Source organism: Bos mutus, chromosome 18 (genome assembly GCF_027580195.1).
Source record: "Bos mutus isolate GX-2022 chromosome 18, NWIPB_WYAK_1.1, whole genome shotgun sequence".
Taxonomy (NCBI): Eukaryota; Metazoa; Chordata; class Mammalia; order Artiodactyla; family Bovidae; genus Bos; species Bos mutus.
This window is the reverse complement of record NC_091634.1, coordinates 4040576-4064364: the sequence shown is the minus strand read 5'-3', so window position 1 is coordinate 4064364 and position 23789 is coordinate 4040576. Positions and strand designations below refer to the sequence as shown.

At 43.5% G+C, this 23789-nt stretch overlaps 2 protein-coding genes across 2 annotated transcripts; both read right to left on the bottom strand.

Annotated features, from left to right (window-relative positions):
* Positions 1-2812: 2812 nt before the first annotated feature.
* On the bottom strand, positions 2813-9974 carry LOC102278691 (cationic amino acid transporter 3-like). Its single transcript, XM_070388316.1, has 11 exons — positions 9605-9974; positions 8848-9006; positions 5373-5543; positions 5056-5175; positions 4687-4909; positions 4383-4522; positions 4187-4289; positions 3808-4004; positions 3443-3609; positions 3087-3195; positions 2813-2934 (listed from the first exon to the last, which is right to left on the bottom strand). Exons 1-11 carry the CDS (start codon positions 9972-9974, stop codon positions 2813-2815), a joined length of 1881 nt encoding a protein of 626 aa, XP_070244417.1.
* A 1-nt stretch (position 9975) lies between these two features.
* On the bottom strand, positions 9976-22530 carry LOC102277852 (cationic amino acid transporter 3). Its single transcript, XM_005910387.2, has 12 exons — positions 22158-22530; positions 21422-21580; positions 20417-20594; positions 20102-20214; positions 19710-19932; positions 19371-19510; positions 19164-19266; positions 17481-17677; positions 17115-17281; positions 16740-16848; positions 16211-16312; positions 9976-10004 (listed from the first exon to the last, which is right to left on the bottom strand). The coding sequence occupies exons 1-12, from the start codon at positions 22528-22530 to the stop codon at positions 9976-9978; spliced, it is 1893 nt and encodes a 630-aa protein (XP_005910449.2).
* Between the last annotated feature and the right edge of the window lie 1259 nt (positions 22531-23789).

The window sequence follows — 23789 nt, the reverse complement described above, 5'->3', positions numbered from 1 at the left end:
TGCATTGGCAGGATTCTTTACCATGGGGCCACCAGGGAAGACCAGTCATAGATTAGACATGACCTTAAAGTCTCATTTTCTGTTCCAAGTCGTTTAATAAAATATCATTTTTCCCAAACAAATACTGTGGTCTCCCTTTGATAATTACTGGTAAATAAAAAGTTCCCCATCTTGGGTCATGGAAAATATTACATGTACATACGATTCTTTCATTAAATATCTCATCAAATATAACTGAGCACTTATTGTATTCCAGACACTGTTTTAGCCACTGGGAAGCAAATGGTGGTCAAAAGTGTGAAGAGGCGAATGCATGTCCCTTCTTTCAAATCTGTATGTTGAATTCCTGATCCCCAGGACTTCAGAATGTGACTGTATTTTGTTTGGGGGCCTTAAAGAGGTAATTAAGATAAATGAGGTCATGAGGATGGGCCCTAACGAAGTTTGACTAATCCCAAATGTCAAGAGGTTATTATGATGTGGAGACCATACAGAGATACCAAGAGGTGACAGATTTAGCAAATAGTATTACAGGACATCTAGATGCATTGATTTTAGATCAACAATGAACCTTGGCACCTATACTTTAATACATATATATCTTTTGTGCTTAATAACTATACATCTTTCAATATATACATACACATGTACAAGCAGATATCATTTTATTGTGCTTTGCAGATGCTGCAGTTTCTGCAAACTGAGGTTTTGTGGCAACTCTGGGTTGTCAGATGACAGCTAGCATTTTTCAGCAATAAAGTACTTTTAAGTTAAAGTATGTACATTTTTTAGAGAGAATATATAGCACACTGAATAGACTACAGTGTAGTGTAAACATAAGTTTATATGCAGTCAGTTCAGTTCAGTCACTCAGTTGTGTCCAACTCTTTGCCATCCCATGAACTGCAGCAAGCCAGGCCTCCTTGTCCATCACCAACTCCCGGAGTCCACCCAAACCAAGGTCCATTGAGTCGGTTAAATAAAAAAATTTGTGTGATTCTCTTTATTGCCAGTTCTCTTCACTATAGTAGTCTGGAATCAAACCAGGAATATCTCAGAGGCATGCCTGCAGGGTCCTGTTGTGGTTGTTCAGTTGCTAAGTCATGTACAAGTCTTTGTGACCACGTGGAATGCAGCACACCAGGCTCCTCTATCCTCCACTATCTCCTGGAGGTGTCCATTGAGTCAGTGATGCTATCTAAACATCTCATTGCCTGTTCCCTCTTCTCCTCCTGCCCTCAGCTTTCCCAGAATCAGGGTCTTTTCCATTGAATCAGCTCTGCACATCATGTGGCCAAAGTATTGGAGCTTCAACTTCAGCATCAATCCTTCCAATGGATATTCAGGGTTGATTTCCTTTAGAGTTTTCTGGTTTGATCGCCTTGCAGTACAAAGGACTCTCGAGAGTCTTACCCAGCACCACAGTTTTCAAAAGCATCAATTCTGCAGTGTTCAGCCTTCTTTATGGCCGAACTCTCACATCCATACACGACTACTGGAAAAACTGCAGCTTTGACTAGACAAACCTTTGTCGACAAAGTAATCTCTCTGCTTTTTAATATGCTGTCTAGGTCTGTCATAGGTTTCTTTTCAAGGATCAAGTGTTTTTTAATTTCATGGCTACAGTCATTGTCTGCAGTGATTTTGGAGTCAAAGGAAAGAAAATCTGTCACTGCTTCCACTTTTTCCTCTTCTATTTGCCAGGAAGTAACAGGACCAGATGCTATGATCTTAGTATTTTTGAATACTAAGTGTTAAGCCAGGCTTTTCGCTCTCCTCTTTCATCTTTATCAAGAGGCTCTTTATTTCCTCTTCACTTTCTGTCATTAGGATGGTATCATCTGAGGTTGTTGATACTTCTCCTGGCAATCTTGATTCCAGCTTGTGATTCATCCAGCCCAGCATTTTGCATCATGTACTCTGCATATAATTTAAATAAGAGGGGAACAATATATAGCCTTATCATACTCCCTTGCCAGTTGTGAACCAGTCCACCATTCCATGTCTGATTCTAACTGTTGCTTTTTGACCTGCATACAGGTTTCTCAGGAGACAGGTAAGATGGTCTGGTATTCCCATCTCTTTAAGGATATTCCACAGTTAGTTGTGGTCCACACAGTCAAAGGGTTTGGCATAGTTAATGAAGCAGAAGTTGATGTTTTTCTGGAATTGCCTCGCTTTCTTTGTGATCCAACAATTGTAGGCAATTTGATCTCTAGTTCATCTACCTTTTCTAAACCTAGCTTGAATCTGGAAGTTGTCAGTTCATGTACTGCTGAAGTCTAGCTTAGGATTTTGAGCATTTTCTTGCTAGGCTGTGAAATGAGCACAGTTGTTTGGTAGTTTGAACATTCTTTGGCATTACCTTTCTTGGGATTGGAATGAAAACTGACCTTTTACTTCAAACTTATTGATGACTGAATATTTAAGGTGTAACTCTTACACAATACATGATTACCTATGTTTCCTCCTCAAGTGGCCAGCTCTGTGCTCAGGCTGGAGATGGGAACAAGGAGTTGTTTCTCAGGTGCCAGGTTAACATTGTCTTTCTCCCACTGTTATGTTGTTGTACTTTCTTTGTGAAAATCGGTATTGCTGCAAACTTCAGAAGCATGTGTTTTTCTGTATGTACATCATGCTTTGAAAAGCTTACTTAAAAATTAGAAAACATTAAAGTCACTTTGTCCACTGGCAATAAAGACAGGGCTGTAGATGCATACACCTTCACACTCCATAGAGGCTGAAAGTGTTCATGTAGCAGAAGACACCTCCTATGTATATAGGGATTCTACACAGCATCTATGACTTGTGGTTAAGATGACTCAGGACTAGGGGTGTTTTTGTCAAGAGTCTGGGAGGTGGAAGCTGGTGGTTGTTGCTCATCGTTCTCCTCCAGGCTGTGTCGGATCCCGTATCCAAAGTATATGAGAAATCCTAGTAAGGAAATGAGAAAATGAGAAGGATAAGCAGGCACTCTTCCTGGTTACAAACATCCAATAGGTCTCCTATGGTGGTCAAGAAGTTTAGGGGAGCTCAGTTTGGGATCTGTCACTCAAGGGGTCTCTTTATGCCAGAAAGCCACTTACCGATCACATTCCAGATGCCAAATATGGCCCTGGTCCCAGAAGTTATCTGCATCATCAAGTAAATGTTCACAAGGATGCTCACCAGTGGGAGGACAGGCAGAGCAGGGACCTGTGGGGCAGAGTCAGTTCATCCCTGAACACACCCCAGATGCCTGAATGAGAGTCTCTACCCCAAGTGGGCAAGAAGACCAGCCTTCAGTCTGTGTATTCAGTGCCTACTCAGACCATGTATGTAAAGTACTGAGGGGGATCAGGAAGAGTCTGTTGGTTTTAGCAGTTCCCCTCACTCCCTGGATGTTTAGACCATGAAGCATGTTCACTCCAGGTGGACAGTTTGGGCACATAAGGTCACTTACCTTAAAATAAAGAGGAATGGGGTTCTGGGGCTGCCTCCAGATGATGACCATGACTCCAATGATGAGCAGCAGCAGCAGCACAGCCACTGGTGTGTACTTGGAGTCTCCAGAAAACCCCTGACTGGACCACTGGACCAGGATCAGGCTCAAGATTATCATCAGGAGAACTACAGGGGTCAAGGTGGAGGAGAACAGGTTCAACTTCAGAAGCTGAAGATGTCAAGACCTTGGGCCACCCCTCTCCCCAGGCTGCCCACCTCAGCAAGGGCCCTCATATCACCAGGACTCCTCAGTTGACAAAATACACACTCCAACACCATACTGTCAATTTCAGCAAACGACCAAAGAGAAATCCCACTGCTCACCGAGTAGTGAGGCACATCCATAGACAATCTGGCCAGATTTCCTAGTGGGGATGGTGCTGATAGGGAACCACAGACTCTTTAGAATGTTTGAGTTTCTTGCTTCAGGTTCAGAGTCCAGCGGATGTTCATCAGGGACAGGCATCTCAATTTCCTCCTCTGTGTTCTCATTCTTGCTTAAATTCTGGTCTGGCTGGTACCTGAATTAGAGGTTTTAAGGCAATATTAGCAGCAGCCCCTACTCATCCAACATCACACAGCCTATTTCACATGTGTCCTGTCTTAAGCAGAGCAGGACTTTTAGAAGATAGCATGAAGGCAGAAGACGTTTACCTCCCAACTAATCTCCAAGACTCCCTACCGAGGTGTAGTGGGGTCTCACCTGAGGACAAGAATAGAAAATGCCACCAGGGAGTAGATGAGCAGGGTCCCGACTGACACGAGATCCACAAGATCTGTGAATCTGAAGAGTAACGCCATGATCCCTAGAATGAGGGCGCAAACAAGGTGGAGAAGGGAGTGAGAAACAGCTAAAAATATGTAAGTTAAAGCATGGGTTTCAAAAAATGTTTTTTAACCTGCAAGATTTGCAGCAGACATCATGGCCAGGACATGGATGCCTGTGCAGACGTGGATCCGGGTAAGCACCCGGAAAAGGAGCCCGTCCTCTGCCATTGTGTAGATCAAAGTAGGCATTCTGAACACGGCAGTATGGAGTCTGGAAGAGAAGATGGAAGCATGTAAGGATGTGGAGAAGGACAGAGCAGGGCTTCTGCTCTCTTGTCGGCTTGGGGTAAGGTGTCTCTCTGTCTTCTTTACCAATCCTAAGGGTTTGGAGATCTGAGCATTGACAGTAGACAGGGAGGAAACCATGGCACTGACCTGAATATAAGAGCACAGAGGGTACCAACTGTCATGATGTATGTGGCGGGGAGCCACAAACTATGGAGAATGGCTTGTGGCAAAGGGTTGTGAGGCTGAATCAGGTAGTAGGGCACCATGAGGGTGAGTGCCACTGAGACACCAGAGTAAGCCAAAAAGCAGATAAAGATGGTGATCAAGATGCTCCAGGGGATGGAACGATGAGGATTTATAGCTTCTGCCCCTGCAGAAAGGGAAGAAGTGTTGAGTCAGGAAAACACACTGGGAAAAATCCCCTTCCTTATTGTACTCCTCATTCAGGTTTCCTCAAAGCCAGAGGCAGCCAGTCTGTTCCCAAACCTCAGATGGGACACACAGTGACCATGTTACCTTTAGTGGCAAGAACATCAGCACCAAAAAAATAGTAGAAACATGTAGCTGTTCCCTGGAGAATCCCTTCAAAGCCGAAAGGTGCAAACCCTCCAGAACCCAAAGGGCCCAAGCTACGGTGAGAGAAGGAAAGAGAAAGAAAGTGGGTGAGGTGTGTTCTTCCATCTCTTGAGCTTCTCCCTTCATACCTCAAGTCCTGGGCTCCAGGACTTGCTTCATCTGGACCCAACAGCCCAGATATCTTTAGTCCACACCATACCAGCTCTGCATGCCCGTCAACCGTATATTATGGCCAATATTACCGTCCTAACCATAGATGTCTCTGGATCCAGATGTGTTCAGTTTGTAGTCCTGTTCTGTGAGCTTCCAGTTATGCAGATCTCCCTTAATGAAGCCAGTGATGGTAATGAAAATGAGAACCAAAATGTTTATTCCTATGGATATTTTTGTAACCAGGATTGACTCACGAGCTCCCAGAAGCCGTAGTCCTGTGGGAAAGATGTAATATGAAACACTCAAATTATTGATACATTTATAGATATACTAGTCATAGAAACACCCTTTTTCAACAACACAAAAGATGACTCTTCACTTGGACATCACCAAAAGTTCAATACTGAAATCAGATTTATTATATTTTTTGTAGCTGAAGGTGGAGAGGCTCTATACAGTCAGTAAAAGAAAGACCTGGAGCTGATTGTAGCTCAGATCATCAGTTCCTTATTGCAAAATTCAGGCTTAAATTGAAGAAAGTAGGGAAAACTACCAGACCATTCAGGTATGACCTAAATAAAATCCATTATAATTAAACAGTGGAGGTGACAAATAGATTCAAGGAATTAGATCTGGTAGGCAGACTGCCTGAAGAACTAGGGCCAGAGATTCCTAACACTGTACATGAGGCAGTGACCAAAACCATCCCCAAGGAAAAGAAATGCAGAAAGGCAAAATGGGTGTCTGAGGAGGCTTTACAAATAGGTGAGGGAAGATGAGAAGTGAAAGACAAAGGAGAAAGGGAAAGATATAACCAACTGGATGCAGAATTCCAGAGAATAGCAGGGAGAGACAAGAAAGCCATCTTAAATGAACAATGCAAAGAAATAGAGGAAAACAGCAGAGTGGGAAAGACTAGAGATCTCTTCAAGAAAACCTGGGATATTAAGGGAACATTTCATGGAAGGATGGGGATGATAAAGGACAGAAATGGTAAGGGACTAACAGAAGCAGAAGAGATTTAGAAGAGGTGGCACGAATACCCAGAACTATACAAAAAAAAATGTCTCAGTGGTCTGGATAACCAAGATGGTGTGGTCATTCACCTAGAACCAGACATCCTGGAGTGTGAAGTCAAGTGGGTCTTAGGAAGCAATAGTACAAACAAAGCTAGTGAAGGTGATGGAATTCCAGCTGAGCGATTTCAAATCCTAAAAGATGATGCTGTGAAAGTGCTGTAGTTGATACGTGAGCAAACTTGGGAAACTCAACAGTAGCTTCAGGACTTCTAGATCAGTTTTCATTCTAATCCCAAAGAAGGGCAATGCCAAAGAATGCTCAAACTACTGTACAATTGCACTCATTTCACATGCTTCAAGGTTATGCTCAAAATCCTTCAAAGCTATGCTTCAGCAATATGGGAATCAAGAACTTTCAGATGTACAACAGAGTTAAGAAAATGCAAAGGATCAGAGATCAAATTGCCAACATTCATTGGATCACAGGGAACGCGGGGGGAAATACCAATGAATCATATACTTCTGCTTCATTTGACTACACTAAAGATTTTGGCTGTGTGGATCACACAAACTGTGAAAATTCTTAAAGAGATAGGAATTCCAGACCACTTTACCTGTATCCTGAGAAATCTATGCAGGTCAAGAAGAAACACCTAGAACTGGACATAGAATAATGGACTGGTTCCAAATTGGGAAAGGACTATATCAAGGCTGTATATTGTCACCCTGCTTATTTAACTTACATGCAGAGTACATCATGCAAAATGCCAAGCTGGATGAAGCACAAGCTGGAATCAAGATTGCCAGGAAAAATAGCAACAATCTCAGATATGTAGATGATACCACCCTAATGGCAGAAAATGAACATGAACTAAAGAGCTTCTTCTTCTTTTTTTTTTTTTTTGTATCTAGTCATCAAGCAAAGACTTTATTGCTATGACACTAGAGGGATGGAGAAAACCCATAATCAGGTTACAACTGAAATCACAGCTTAAAGAGCTTTGTGATGAAAGTGAAATAGGAGAGTGAAAAAGCTGGCTTAAAACTCAACATTAATAAAGCTAAGACCATAGCATCTGGTCCCATCACTTCCTGGCAAATAGACAAGGAAAAGTGAAATCACTGCAGACAGTGACAGATTTTCTTTTTTGGGATTGCAAAATCACTGCAGGATTCTCCAGGCAAGTGACTGCTGCCATCCAAAATCAAAAGACATTTGCTTCTTGGAAGGAAAGGATTGCAGCAAACCTAGACAGCCATTATTAAAGTGACTGCAGCCATGAAATTAAAAGATATTTGCTTGGAAGGAAAGCTATGGCAATCAGACAGCATTGCAGCACATCACACTTTGCTACAAAGGTCCATATAGTCAAAGCTATGGTTTTTCCAATAGTCATGTACAGATGTGAGAGTTGGACCATAAGAAGGCTGAGCACCAAAGAACTGATGCTTTTGAACTGTGGTGTTGGAGAAGACTCTTGAGAGTCCCTTTGACAGCAAGGGGAACAAACGAATCAATCCTAAAGGAAATCAACCCTGAATATTCATTGGAAGGACTGATGCTGAAGCTCCAAAATTTTGGCCACCTGATGGGCAGAACTGACTCATTGGAAAAGATTCTGATGCTGGGTAAGATTGAGGGCAGAAGGAGAAGAGGGTGACAGTGAATGAAATGTTGGATAGTATCACTGACTCAATGGACATAAATTTGAGCAAACTCCAGAAGATAGTGGAGGACAGAGGAGCTTGGCATACATAATCCATGGGGTTGCAAAGAGTTGGATATGACTTAGTGACTGAACAACAACAGGAAGCAGAGAAATAGTTGCTCAGGGCTGGCAGTTGGTGGTGGTGGACAAACAGACAGTGACTGCTTAGTGGGCACAGAGGTGTTGAACGTGTTTGGAACTAGATGGAGGTGATGGTTGCCCAACATTACAGATGTGCCTAACGCTACTGAATTGTACACTTTAAGATGTTAATTATTGTGGCAATCTTCTCAGAATACATGTCTAACAAAGCAAGATGTACACCTTAATCTTACACAATGTTGTATGTCAGTTATTTATGACTGAAGCTGGGAAGAGGTACAAAGTGGTTAATTTTATGCTATGTGAACTTCCTGTCAATTAAAAAAAAAAAAATCTTTGGCCTCAGTACAAAGGAAGACTTGTTGGTCTAAGTAAATGATTCTCAGCTTGGGGTAATTTTATTCCCCAAGGGACGTTGGCACTGTCTGGAGACACCCTGATTGCCACAGTTGGGGGTGGGTGGATGTCACTGGTATCTAGTGAGCAAAGGCCAAGATGACACTCAACACTCAATAATGATTAAGAAAAGAAATTAAAATTCACAGGACAGTCCCTTCACACCAAAGAATGATAAGCCCAAATTGTCAGTAGTGCCAAGGGTGGAAAACAATGGTCTATGTCTTAGCTTCTATTTCAAGACCATTCTTTCTATTTCTAATCCCCCACCATTCTGCCACACCAAGCCTTTCCTACACCAGCTCCCATTCCACACCCTGCTCTTTCCATCCTGTTGTTGAGCCCTGTCTCACCTGTCATCAGCAGTACCAGGCCCAGGGCAAAAAAGTCTGCATATGTGGCCAGGGAGTAAGGCAGCTGCAGAGAGAAAGTTTCCTGTAATGCCTGAGAGATGTGATTTCCAATCAGGCTGTCAAAGATGTAACTCGAGGCCCTGGCCAAGGCGGCAGTGCCTGCAGAGGCAGAAGAGGAGCGTTCATTGACAAACAAAAATTGATGTGCCATAGTATCTAAAAACACAGATAAAATACCTGTATATACAAAAAGCCTATATATACAAATACCTGCTACAAAATACAAAATATCAAAGAATTTTTTTCATGAGTTGGGGAGAGTAGACCCAAATGATTCACCAAAATGTCAGGTGTTTTAATATGTTAGGAGGAGATCAATGTTATACAAGAAAAGAAAACACATAAGTGGGAATGGGAGGGCTGGTATAGGCATGAAATTTGAAATAAAGTGGTAAAGGAAAATCCCAGGAAGGCAACAACTGAGCAAAGACTTCACTATGATGAGGGGATCAACCTGTGGGACATGCCTCCCTCTCACCCATTCCCTACAGTTCCTTTTTCTCCTGGGTTCATGGTCCATCATTTAAGGACACAGGATAGAACCGAGTTGAATGTAGTTGTGGGGTCTTCCTGACACTATTATCAACTTCCCTTCACGAGGCCAAGAATAAAGTGCTCATGAATGACTGAGAACCCAATCCTCCAACATAGTTTCCCAGGCTTAAGCCCCACACCATTTGCTGGCCCATCGTCTCACCCGTAACTAAGAGAAGTATGGAGTTCCAACCAATGATGAAGGCATAGACTTGACCCATTGTGACATAGCTGTAGAAATATGTAGAACCAGAGCGTGGTACCCAGGCCCCAAATTCAGCATAGCAGAGCCCAGATAATACAGAAAACATGGCAGCCACCAAGAACGAGATGATGGTTGCTGGTCCAGCTATGAACTTGGCCAGTGCACCAGCCAGAATGTATATGCCAACTATCAACATCCTGCCCACACCCACGTTCACCAGGTTTAGGGTGTTCAGATGAGCCACGGGTCTCTCAGACTCATCTATGGGTTCCAGTAGCTGCTTGCGGGTGAGCTTTTGACCAAATTGATGAACAAACTGAAGCAACATCCTAGACGTAGTTGAGGAGGCTACAGTCTGCTGAGGAAAGAAGACATAAAGCCGTTAAGAATGTCCATCCGCCCTTGGCACTGGGGTCCAGTTCTATGGAGTAAGGAAGTGATGGAGCAGGTGGTAAAAGGACACACTGGGCAAGCTCTCCATCTCTGAGATTTGGTTTCTACAATCATAGAGAAGACTTCTAATTTGTCTCAAAGTTACTGGAAAGTTTGCTTGAAAAGAAGTGAGACGGAGTGTATTATGTCTCCCCAAATGTGCCCCTTTGACCAGTAAATTGTTTTGAGCTAAAGTTAATTAAGACCCATTAGATTCAGGAGAAGCTCTTTACCTCTCCCTCAATTGTTCAAAACAATGTAGATTCGGAGACCTATGCCTGGAAGAGAGCTATTACCACAGAGAACTTTTTAATCTCAGAAAGACTTACCTGCTTGGAGTGGGCAAACATTTGTTCACCAGGCACTTGCTCTTCTCATCCTTCTGTGCATGGTCTTCCTCCCATTTGAAGGCCCAGATCCCCACCCCTTTCTCCTTAACTCAGGGGGTCATATAAGCTTCAATTTTCTGACAGTCTTTGAGCCTCAAAAAATTTTATGGGGCTCCTGTACATATTAAACTAACTGTGTCCAACTGTCTTATGTCAATTGAATTGTTATCTCAGCTGAAGAATCTAGAAAGCCAAGTCTTCTGCCCCTATAGAAGCAAAAGTTTCCATCACGGAGCCTGGCACATCATAGGTGCTTAGTTGGCATTAGTTGGATAGGTGAGAATGGTGATTTTTGAATCGAAATCAACCAGCCAAGCTTGTCTGATTTTGCTGAAACTACATTTCATCTTTTTTCTCCTTTCCCCTGCACAATAGAACAAATTATCATTATTCCCTCCCCTCTTTGATAGGGGTGAAGTGAGTCTTTTAGGGGCTTGCTGAGCAGAGCGCTCAAACTCTGCACTTTTTTTCACCAAGGACCCTGAAACCTGGACACTTTCTGTTTCATTGTTTGCAGAGTGACATGGAATAGTAACTGTCCTGGGGAAGAATAAGATGATATTTGAGGGGAGGCACAGAAGGACTGATGCTGAGGCTGAAACTCCAATACTTTGGCCACCTCATGTGAAGATTGACTCATTGGAAAAGACTCTGATGCTGGGAGGGATTGGGGGAAGGAGGAGAAGGGGATGGCGGAGGATGAGATGGCTGGATGGCATCACTGACTCGATGGACCTGAGTTTGAGTGAACTCTGGGAGTTGGTGATGGACAGGGAGGCCTGGCATGCTGCGAATCATGGGGTCACAAAGAATCGGACACGACTGTGCTACTGAACTGAACTGAACAGACTCTAGCCCAGCTGAGTCAAAGCATCAAACTACAGTGGTCTCCCAAGTGCCTGGAGGGAGGGGGGACTAGTGTTCATTCTGAATCAGAAATGACAGGACTGTGTTTCCTGTTGCTTTGGGACATGAAATGTGTTCTGCCTACACAGCTCTGCAGGGCTAGGCTGACCCTTGTGACCACCAGTTACTGTGAGGGGGCTTCCACCCCTGATACTCCAAAGTCCAAATTTAACATTTTGATTAAGAGCAAGCATTCAAAGAGCCAGGAAACTATGGATAGAATCTTGGTTCTACAAACACTGTAGCACTCTTGAACAAGTCATATCCTTCTCTGGACTGTTTTGTTCTTGCTCAAATGCTGCTGCTGAACCTTCTGCACTGTGAGTAGGAATGTAAAATGGGACAGCAGCTATGGATGCAGTATGGTGGTTCCTCAAAAATGAAAAATACATTTACCACATGACCCAGTCATGCCACATTTGTATATGCCCCAACGAATTGACAATAGGGTTCAAAGACATATTTGTACACCTGTGTTCCTTAGCAGCATTATTCACAATAGCTGAAAGTTGGAAGCAACCCAGATGTCCATCCATGAAGGAACAGATTAACACAATGTGGTCTATACATACAGTGGAATATTATTCAGCCTTAAACAGACAGGGATTTTTTTTTCACATATTTTTTTAAAATTTATTTTTAATTGGAGGATGATTGCTTTGCATTGTTGTGTTTGTTTCTGCCATACATCAACATGAATCAGCCATAGGTATGCATATGTCCCCTCCCTCTTGAACCTCCCTCCCATCCCCCTACTCCATCCCACCCCTCTAGGTTGTCACAGAGCACCAGGTTGAGCTCCCTGCATCACACAGCAAATTCCAACCAGCTATCTATTTTACATATGGTAGTATATATGTTTCAATGCTACTCTTTCAATTCATCCCACCTTCTCCCTCCCCCTCTGTGTCCACAAGTCTGTTCTCCAAAAGAGACAGGAAATTCTGATGCATGCTATAGTGTGGAGGAACACTGAGGACATTATGGTCAGTGACATAATCCAGTCACAAAAAAACATGCTATGATTCCATGTCCATGAAGTACTGAGAGGAGTCAACTTCTTAGAGACAAAGTAGAATGGTGGTTTGTCAGGGGCTCGAATGAAGGGTGAAACTGGGAGTTACTGTTAAATGGAGACACGGTTTTAGTTTTCTTCTTAGGAAAGAAGAGAAAAAAGAGGTGAAAAGAGTTCTTAAGGTTGGTTGTACGACAATATAAATATACCTAACATCACTGAACTGTAGACTTAAAAATGGTTAAGATGGCAAATTTTAAGCTATATATAATTTACCACCATATTTAAAATTTACTGCCCATAAGAAGAAATAGAGCCAAATCACAGTTTCTGGGTTAGCAAATCAATGGTGAGTTAATATAAATCAGCACACAGCCCTCCTCTGAGGACACCAAAATCCATGGATGCTCAAGATCCTTACAGTCACTGGGGCATCCACAGAGGAGGAACCTGCAGAATCCGAGGGTCGACACTACAGAGGAGACTGGCATCAGTGGTCCTCACAGCATAAACCCTGATCCAAGGGGAACTTTGATGTTGTTTGAGCGCCAGTCAAAAAAAAAATGAGTCAGAATCTCCATGGTCTGATCCAACCCCCTGCACCACCAATTCCCACATAAACCTGACAACTCCCACTCCTGTTTTCATCTGGAAAATGAGTCTCTCCACCCTCAGTCAGGAGCCGGGCTGACCCCCTCCACTCTGGGATTGCAGAGGTCTCTTTGGGAGGATGTGAATTCAGCACCCAGTCTCCTACAGAAGAGGGTGACCCAAGACTTACTGGATCCTTGGGGCAGAGCCTGGAGCACTGGATCAGTCAGGGAGGCTGAGGTTAAGTCATACAGGACTGGAGCTGAGACATCTCTAAGGATCAAAGCAGAGAGCCTTGAGCACAGAAGACTGCCCTTACCCTCTGCATTGGTAGGGTGGAGATGAGGCTGGGTGGGCGGGGTACATCTGCCATGTCGCTATCAGCCTTGACCCTTCTGTGGTTACTCTCAGGGAGTGGTTCTGAGAGGGTTTTTTTTTCCTTCTTTTTTTTTAAATTTTATGTTATTACTCATAACATGAAATTGACCATTTTAACCATCTTTAAGTGTCCAAGAGGACTTCCCTGGTGGCTCAGATGGTAAAATGTTTTCCTACAATGGGGGAGACCCAGGTTCAGTTTCTGGGTTGGAAAAATCCCCTGGAGAAGAAAATGGCAACCTACTCCAGTACTCTTCCCTGGATGGAGGAGCCTGGTAGGCTACAGTCCATGGGGTCGCAAAGAGTTGGACATAACTGAACGACTTCACTTTCATTTTCAAGTGTCCATTTCAGTAGAAATAAGTACGTTTCCTTTGCTTTCTAAATAAAACTGAGCTGTAACACTGAGCTGTAACACGGAGCTGTAATACTGATCTGCCGGAAGAAATTACATGGTGCTGTAACGCTGGTCTGTCTGAGGAAATTTACACGGGGCTGTAACACTGGTCTGTCAGTTGTTTCAAATTTTTGTCCACGACGAGACAGAACTGAGGAAATTACAAACTCCCCCGACATTACCATCTGAGCCATCAGGGAAGCCCATACTTCTTATACCAAGAGAATCTTAGATTAAATTATAAGACAATTAGATACACTATATTTAGATCAACAATGAGCCTTAACACATATTATAATACATATATCATATGTACATATTTTATGCATATTAATTATAAACATACACATTTAAATATATATACATATATACACATGTACAAGCATATGTTATTTTATTGTGCTTCACAGATGTTGCACTTTTTTCCAGTTGAAGATTCATGGCAATCCTTGGTTATCAGATAATTCACATTTTTTAGCAATAAAGTTCTTTTAAATTAAAGTATATACATTTATTTATGACAGAATGCTATAGAGCACACTGAATACATTGCAGTGTAGTGTGAACATAAGTTTTACATGCACTGGGAGACCAAAAAATTGCATGTCTCTCCTTAGTGCCAATTCTCTTTACTGTGGTGGTCTGAAATCAAACCAGTAATATCTCTGAGGCCTGCCTGTAGGGTCGTATCATTTAATTATTACAGAAAGTGCACAATTTTTTTCCCCTGGAGAATGGCCCACATTCTGGGTTTGGCTGATTGTGTTTTCAGTTGAAATTGGAAGCTATCCCTCATGTCTGATATGATCTGGTATTTGATCTGGAGATTGATTATATTCTGATACAACTTTTCATCAAGACTATGGGTGGTGTTCTGTTTTGCCATTACAGCACAGTGGGAAGCACATTATATCTGGTTGTTCCACAGTAAGGGAAGAACAAGAGTCAGATGATGTCAACCTCTTCCATCAAAGTTTCACCTGACAGTTTCAGCCTCCATTGTTTCCCAAACTGATAATTTCAGTAGAACTTGCAAGATAGTGATTTTTTTCCAGTTCTGTTAGTCCTCCTCCATCTACTTTTTAATTCACCTAATAATTTTGCTATACATTTTCTTGACCACCATACCCCCTTCACTCAACTGCAGTTGTTCATTCTCACAAACAATACTTCATTATTACCAACATCTTCAGTGTCCATAATCTCCATTTCAATCATTCTGTTCTGCATCAATAACTTTTTAAAAAATTTATTTACTTTAATTGGAGGCTAATTACTTTACAATATTGTAGTGGTTTTTGCCATACATTGACATGAATCAGCCATGGGTGTATATGTGTTCCCCATCCTGAACCCCCCTCCCACCTCCCTCCCCATCCCATCCCTCTGGATCATCCCAGTGCACCATCCCTGAGCACCCTGTGTCATGCAATAACTTTTAAATCTTGTCTCTGCAATTTAACTTTGTTTTAGTTCCACTCAACTCTAACCATTTATCAATCAACCATTACTTCCCATCTTATTGCCCTTCCTCTAGCAATGCAGGAGAAGACAATGGCAACCCACTCCAGTACTCTTGCCTTGCAAATCCCATGGACGGAGCAGCCAGGTAGGCTGCAGCCCATGAGGTCGCTAGGAGTCGGACACGACTGAGTGACTTCACTTTCACTTTTCACTTTCATGCATTGGAGAAGGAAATGGCAACCCACTCCAGTGTTCTTGCCTGGAGAATCCCAGGGATGGGGGAGCCTGGTGGGCTGCGGTCTCTGGGGTCGCACAGTCAGATACAACTGAAGCGACTTAGCAGCAGCAGCAGCAAGGGTCTTTGACAGAAAAGTAATCATTTATACCTTCTTACATGATATCTCAATAAAGTTGGAAAAAAGAATTAAAATGATCATTTCTCTTTACCATTATGAATGATCCACTTCATCTGTTATTATTTCTCTTTTTCTCAAAATCTATTTTGATATTACCATATCTCCCCTAGCTTTCTTGTGTTACTGTTTGCACAATTTATCTGTTTCCTTCCTTTTATGTCCAACATTGCTATGTCCTAATATTTAAAGTGCAACTCTCAACACAATATACAGTTACCTGTATTTTCTTCCAGAAGTGGCAAATTCCTGGCACAAGAACTTGTTTCTCATGTGCCAGGTTAATATTTTATTTCTTCCTCTGGTTGCTGGTAATATTTTTGTACTTTGTGAAAATTCACCTTGGTGCACACTTATGAAGCATGTGCTTTTCTGTATGTATATCATGCTTTGAAAAGTTTACTTAAGAATTTTACAACATAAAAGTCATTTTGTCTGCTGGCAATAAATTCAGGCTTTCAATGCCTATCACCTTTAAATTCCATAGAGACTCACAGTGTCCCTTGAACCAGCAGATCCTCCAGTGCCTGGAAGGATTTCACACAGCATTTACTTCCTCTGGTTAAGATGACTCAGTACCAGGGATGTTTTCATCAAGAGTCTGGAAAGTGGAGGCTGGTGGCTGTTGCCCATTGTTCTCCAGGCTGTGTTGGATTCCATATCCAAAGTATATGGCAAAGCCTAGGGGGGAAATGAGACAGTGAGAAGGGAAAGTAGGCTCTCTCCTCACTTACAAATGCCCAATGTGGGGCGAGGGATAGTAGGAAGAGGACTGGGTTCAGTCACTCAACAGTGCTCTTTAGGGCACTTCCCTGGTGGTTCCATGGTTAAGAATCTGCCCACCAATACAGAAGCTTCGAGTCCAATTCCTGGCCTGGGAACTAAGATCCCACCTGCCTTGGAGCAACTAAGCTTGCACTGAGACCACATGCCAAAACTCAGCAGTTACCTGTGACTACGGAGCCCACATGCTCTGGAGTCTGTGCGTCACAACTAGAGAGAAGCCCATCGGCCACAACGAAGAGCCTTCGAGCTGCAACTAAGACCCAATGTGACCAAATAAATAAATATTAACAAAGAACCCTCTTTTTAGTAGAAAACCACTCACCAATCACATTCCAGATGCCAAGTTGGACCCAGATCCCAGAGGTCATCTGCATCATCAAGTAAACATTCACAAAGATGCTCACCAGTGGGAGGACAGGCAGAATAGGGACCTGTGGACCAAGTCAGTTCATCCCTGAGCACACCCCAGACGTCTGAAAGGGAAACCCTACTGGGGTGGGAAGACTCCAGTCCAATTGCATCTGAGTGTTCGGTGTCTACTTAGGTTGGGTGTATAAAGGACTAAGTGTGGATCAGGAAAGATCCATTGGTTTTAGCAACTCCCTTTCTTCCCTGGTCCAGCAAAGGATATTTAGACCTAAAGCACACAGATCTCCTTCACTCAAGGTGGACACTTTGGGCACATAAGATTACCTACCCTGAATGTAAGAGGAGAGGGGTTCTGGGGCTGCCTCCAGATGATGACCGTGACCCCAATGATGAGCAGCAGCAGCAGCACAGCCACTGTTGTGTACATGGGGTCTCCAGAGAACACATATCTGGACCCCTGAGCCAGTATTATAGTCAGGATCATCAGCAGGAGAACTGCAAGGGTCAAGGAGGAGGAGAACAGGCTGGACTCCAGAAGACCAAGATGTCAGGACCTTGGGCCACACCCCTCCCCAGGCTGCCCATATCAGGAAGGGCCATCATATCTCCAAGACACCTCAACAGCCAAAGACACAGGCTCTCACTCTATCTTGCCAATTTCAGAATATGATCAAAGAGAAATTCCACTGCTCACCAAGCAGTAAGGCACATCCGTAGACAATTTGGCCAGATTTCCGGGTGGGGTTGGTGCTAATAGGGTCACACAGACTCTTTAGAATCCTTGAGATTCCTGCTTCAGGTACAGATTCCAAAGGACTTGCTTCATGTTCAGAAATCTCAATTTCATTTTCTGTTTTCTCCTTCTTGCTTAAATTCTGGTCTGGTTGGTACCTGAATTAGAGGTATTAAAGCTATATTATTAGATTGGAACAAAAGTAATTGTGGTTTTTACATTGTTGAAATTTACCATTTGATATTAGAATACATTCTAAATAAATGTGGCTATATTATACAACATTTTAATGTGCATTATGTTTTTTTTTATTTGCTGTTTATTTTATATTTATTTTAGACTATGGCATTGATGTTAGACAAAAAGCAAATTTGAGTGATTTTTCTATTTGGGTTCAAAATAGGTCATAAAGCAGCAGAGACAACTTGCAACATTAACAATACATTTGGCCCAGGAACTGCTATTGAATGTACAGTGCAGTGGTGGTTCAAGAAATTTTGCAAAGGAGATAAGAGACCTGAAGAAGAGGAGCACAGTGGCTGGCCATTGGAAATTGACAACGACCAATTGAGAGCCCCTTGGACTGCAAGGAGATCCAACCAGTCCATCCTAAAGGAAATCAGTCTTGGGTGTTCATTGGAAGGACTGATGTTGAAGCTGAAAGTCCAATACTTTGACCACCTGATGCAAAGAGCTGACTCATTTGAAAAGACCCTGATGCTGGGAAAGATTGAGGGCAGGAGGAGTAGGGGATGACAGAGGATGAGATAGTTGGATGGCATCACCGACTCGATGGACATGGGTTTGGGTGAACTCCGGGAGTTGGTGATGGACAGGGAGGCCTGATGTGCTGCAGTTCATGCAGTCGGTAAGAGTCGGTGACAACTGAGCGACTGAACTGAACTGAATTGAGCTGAGAGCCATCATCAAAGCTGATCCTCTTCCAACTACATGAGAAGTTTCTGAAGAACTCAACACTGACTCTTCTATAGTCATTCAGCATTTGAAGAAAATTGGAAAGTTGAAAAAGCTTGATAAGTGGGTGCCTCATGAGCTGACTGAAAAGTTTTTTTTTAATTGTCATTTTGAAGTTTCACCTTCTCTATCTATGCAACAACAACAATGAACCATTTCTTGATCGGATTGTGACATGTGATGAAAAGTGGATTTTATACGACAACTGGTGATGACCACCTCAGTGGTTGGACTGAGAAGAAGTTCTAAAGCACTTGCATCAAAAGAAAGATCATGGTCACTGTTTGGTGGTCTGATGCTGGTCTGATCCACTACAGCTTTCTGAATCCTGGTGAAACCATTATATCTGAGAAGTGTGCTCAGCAAATCAATGAGATGCACTGAAATCTACAATGCCTGCAGCCGGCATTGGTTAACAGAAAGGGCCCAATTCTTCTCCATGACAATTTTAAATTCCATTTAAAATTCATGGTCCAAAACTGTAATTACATTTGCACCAACCTAAAAACATCAGCCCATAGTCTCCCAACATAGGTGTCCCCATCAACCTTTTTCCTGCCTTAAGCCTAGTGGGGCACTTAGAAAGTGACATGGATATAGAAGACGATCACCTCCCCTATCAATCCCTACCAGGTCAAGACCCCCAGTCAAGGTGTAGCCGAGTCTCACCTGAGGACGAGAACAGAAATCACCACGAAGGAGTAAGCAAGCAGGGTCCCAATTGCCATGAGGTCCACAAGGTTACTGAATTCTAAGAATAATGCTGTGACCCCTAGGATGAGGGTACAAACAAGGTGTGGGGAGAGAATGAGAAACCACTGGAAACATACAAATTAAGGACATTGATCAAAGAAGGAATGAGTTTTGTTCACTCACCTGCAAGAGTTCCAGAAGCCAAGATGGCCATGATGGGAGTGCGTGTGCGAGGATGGATCTGGGCAAGTCCTTGGAAAAGGAGCCTGTCATCTGCCATTGCATACGTCACTCGAGACATGGAGAACATGGTACCTAGGAGGCTGGAAGAGAAGATGGAAGCATAGGTGAGAACATGAGAAGTAGGACAGGCCGAAGGTTCTCCTCCCTAGTCTACATGAAGTGGAGTAAGATGTCTCTTCATCTTATCTCTCAAATAACAAGAGAGATAACCCATGAACAAGATGTTCATGGGTTACCTGAACATCTGATGGTAAATGGAGAGAAAACTTTGACACTCACCTGGATGAAAGAGCACAGAAGGTGCCAACAACCACGACATATCTGGCAGGGCCCCACCCAATATGGAGAAAAGCCTGCGGCAAGGGACTCTCAGGATGAATCTTGTAGTAGGGCACCATGAGGGTGAGTGCCGCTGAGACACCAAAATACGCCAAAAAGCAGATCAAGAGTGAGACCACGATGCTGAAGGGGATGGACCGCTGGGGGTCCTGGGCTTCTCCCCCTGCAAGATGGGAGGAAATACTGGGTCAGTAAACATGCCAGGGTGAAAGCACAAAATCAAATTCCCTCCTCCATGTTCAAAAGCAGGCTAACCTTCTCCCAATCCCTATGCCTGAGGATGGCCCAACCTGTGCCCAAACCCCTGATGGGAAGCACAATGACCATGTTACCTGTAGTGGCAATGGCATCAAACCCAACAAACCCGAAGAAGCATGTTGCCGCTCCCTGGAAAATCCCATCAAAACCAAAAGGTGCAAACCCTCCAGAACCTGGAGGGCCCAAGCTATGATGAGAGAAGGAATGAGGAAGAACATGGGTGAGGTGAGTTCATCCATCCCTAATGGACTCCTCCCTTCACACCACAAGTCCTGGCCCTAGGACCCCCATCACTTAGACCTATCAGCCCAGATCTCTTTAGTCCCCACCTTATTCTCAGCTCCATACCATCTGACATGCATTACTGTGGACAAGGGTACCCTCCTAACCTAGAGGAGTCATTGGATCCAGCTGCAGCCAATGTGTAGTCCTGTTCCGTGAGCTGCCAGTTGTGCAGGTCTCCCTTAATGAAGCCAGAGAGGACGACGAAGCTGAGAACCAAAATGTTAATGCCCGTGAACCATTTGTTAACCAGTGCTGACTCACGGGCTCCCAGAACCAGTATTCCTGTGGGAGAGATGGAATACGAGACATTCAAGATAACCAAATCCATAGACACAGAAAGCAGACTAGTGGTTGCTGGGGGTTGAAGGTTGTGGAGGGTGGGAGTGGACAGATGGATAGGTGAGTGATCAGTGGGTACAGGGTTTCCTTTAAGGGTGATGCACCTGTTTGGAACTAAATGGAGGTGATGGTTGTACAACATTGTGAATGTACTAAGTGCCACTGAATTATACACTTTAAGATGGTTAATTTCTTATTGTGGCCAGTGTCACACACAACGATCAAATCACCATAGTGTCCACCTTAAACTCATACAATGTTGTCTGTCAGTTATGTCTCAATAAAGCTGGGAACAATTGGTTAATTTGAGGCTAGATGAATGTCCTCTCAATTAAAAAAAAAAAAAGAAGTTTGATCTTGGTACAGAGGAAGAAAGTTGTCATTTGAAATCAATGATTCTGAGCTGGGGAAATTTTATCTCCCAAGGGAATTTTGGGGATGTCTAGAGACATCCCAGTTGTCACGATTTTGGATATGAGCTTCACAACTGTCTCATAAATAAAGGACACTCCATCATCAGACAATGATTTAAAAAAAAAAACAAAAACTACAAGGCACAAGACAGTCCCTCAGACTAAAGAATGTTCCTCCCGAGAATGTCAGTAGTGCTAAGGGTGGGAAACTACAGTCTATGTCTTGCTTTCCTGTCTGTCATATCACAAATCCTTTCCAGTACTAATTCCCTCACCATTCTGCCATCCCAAGTCTTTCCCAGCCAAGGTCCCCTCCCGCTCTCCTCTCTTTCCATCCTGTCTTTGACCCCATCTCACCCATCATCACCAGCACCACACCCAGGGCAAGAAAGTCAGGATACTTGGCCAGGAAAGAGGGCACGTGCAGTGGGAAAGTTCCTCTTAACGCCTGAGACATGTGGTTCCCAATCAGGCTGTCGAAGGTGGAGCTCCAGGCTCTGGCAACACTTGCAATGGCTGCAGGTGCAGAAGAAGAAAGATTCATGAACAAGCTTTAACTGAACCCCTACCATGTGCCATGGGATGTATGTCATGGAGGGGAGCAGACAAAGTAATTAATCTCAAAGAGTTTCATTTCACGGGATAGGGAGAGAAGGTACAGCTGATTCACAAAACAGGTCATCCTCTCAGAGGGTTAGGAGGAGATTGGTGTTTTGCAAGAAAAGATAACAGGAAATTGGGGCCAGCAGGGCTGGAAGGTAAGAATTGAAATTTTAAGCTGATGTGTAAAGAAAACTTCCATGAAGCCAATAGCTGAGCAAAGGCTTCAATACAATGAAGGGATGAGCCTGTGGGTCATGCGTCCCTCTCACCCACTCACTCCCTACAGTTCCCTTTACTCTGGGTTCCTAGTCCATCATTGAAGGAAAGAATAGACCCGGGCACAATGCAACTGTGCCTTTTTCCTGCCATTATTACCCACTTTGCCCACAAAGTGGATAATGAAGTTCTCGTGAATGAGCTGAAGACCCTAATTCCCCCTCCTTGTTTCCTCATCTCAACTCCCACACCTTTCCCCTCCCCATCATCTCACTGATGGCGTAGGACAGTAAGAGGTTCCAGCCAGTGACGAAGGCACACAGTTCTCCCACGGTGACATAGCTGTAGAGATATGCAGAACCGGACCCAGGGGCTCGGGCCCCAAACTCTGCATAGCAGAGCCCGGACAGCACAGAAGACAGGGCAGCCACCAGGAAGGAGATGACGATCGCTGGTCCAGCTTTGTTCCTGGTCACTTCTCCAGGCAGGATGTACACGCCAGCTCCCAGGGTGATGCCCACACCCAAGGCCACCAGGTCGAGGGTGTTCAGACAACGGAACATGCGGCCCTCAGACCCCTCCCTGGGCTTGAGCGGCCGCCTACGGACCAGCTTCTGACCGCATTGATGGAAGTCCTGACATCGCATCCTAGATGGAGTTGTGGATCTGTGATCTGCTGAGAAAACAAGACGCCAAACCATCAAGAATGTCCATCCAGCACTGGGGCCTGGCACACAGTACCTGCTTAATTGTTATGACTTGGGTGGGTAAGAATCATGAGAGTTTTTTCCTTTCTTTCTTTTTGTTTGCCAGGCTCATGGCTTGCAGGATCTTAGTTCCCTGACCAGGGATTGAACCTGGGTCATGGTAGTGAAAGCCTGGAATTCTAATCAAAAGGCCACCAGGGAACACCCTGGAAGGTTTTTTAAATTTTTATTTTAATTGAGGTATAGTTAACATACAATATTTTTAAATTTCAGATGCAACACATAGGGATTCATAATTTTAAAGGTCTTATGCCATTTATTGGAGAAGGCAATGGCCACCCACTCCAGTACTCTTGCTTGGAAAATCCCATGGATGGAGGAGCCTGGTGGGCTGCAGTCCATGGGGTCACAAAGAGTCGGACACGACTGAGCAACTTCACTTTCACTTTTCCCTTTCATGCATTGGAGAAGGAAATGGCAACCCACTCCAGTGTTCTTGCCTGGAGAATCCCAGGGATGGTGGAGCCTGGTGGGCTGCCGTCTATGGGGTTGCACAGAGTCGGACACGACGGAAGCGACTTAGCAGCAGCAGCATGCCATTTATAGTCATTATAAAATATTGGGAAAGATTGAAGGCGAAAGGATAAGGAGGTGGCAGAGGATGAGATGGTTAGATAATATCACCAACTCAATGAACATGAATTTACGCAAATTCTGGGAGATAGTGGAGGACAGGGGAGCCTGGTGTGCTGCAGTCCTTGGAGCTGCAAAGAGTCAGACACGAGTTATTGACTGAATAACAACAATATAAAACCTTGGCTGTATGGCACTGAATGTTCATAGTCACAGTGTTTATAATACCCAAGGCATGGAAGCAACCTAAGTATCCATCAACAGATGAATGGATGAATAAAATGTGATAGGCATATATGAATATGTATGTATGCGGACACATCTATATATATGTATGTGAGGTGATTATACTAAGTGAAGTCAGAGAAAGACTAATATTATACGATATCACTTCTATGTGGAATTTGAAAAATAATATGAATGAACTTGTTTGCAGAACAGAAACATAAGAAAAAAGCTTGTGGTTACCAAAGGGGAAAGGTAGGGGGGAGGGATAAATTAGGAGATTGGGGTTAACATGCATACACTTATATATGTATAAAATATATAATCAACAAGGACCTGCT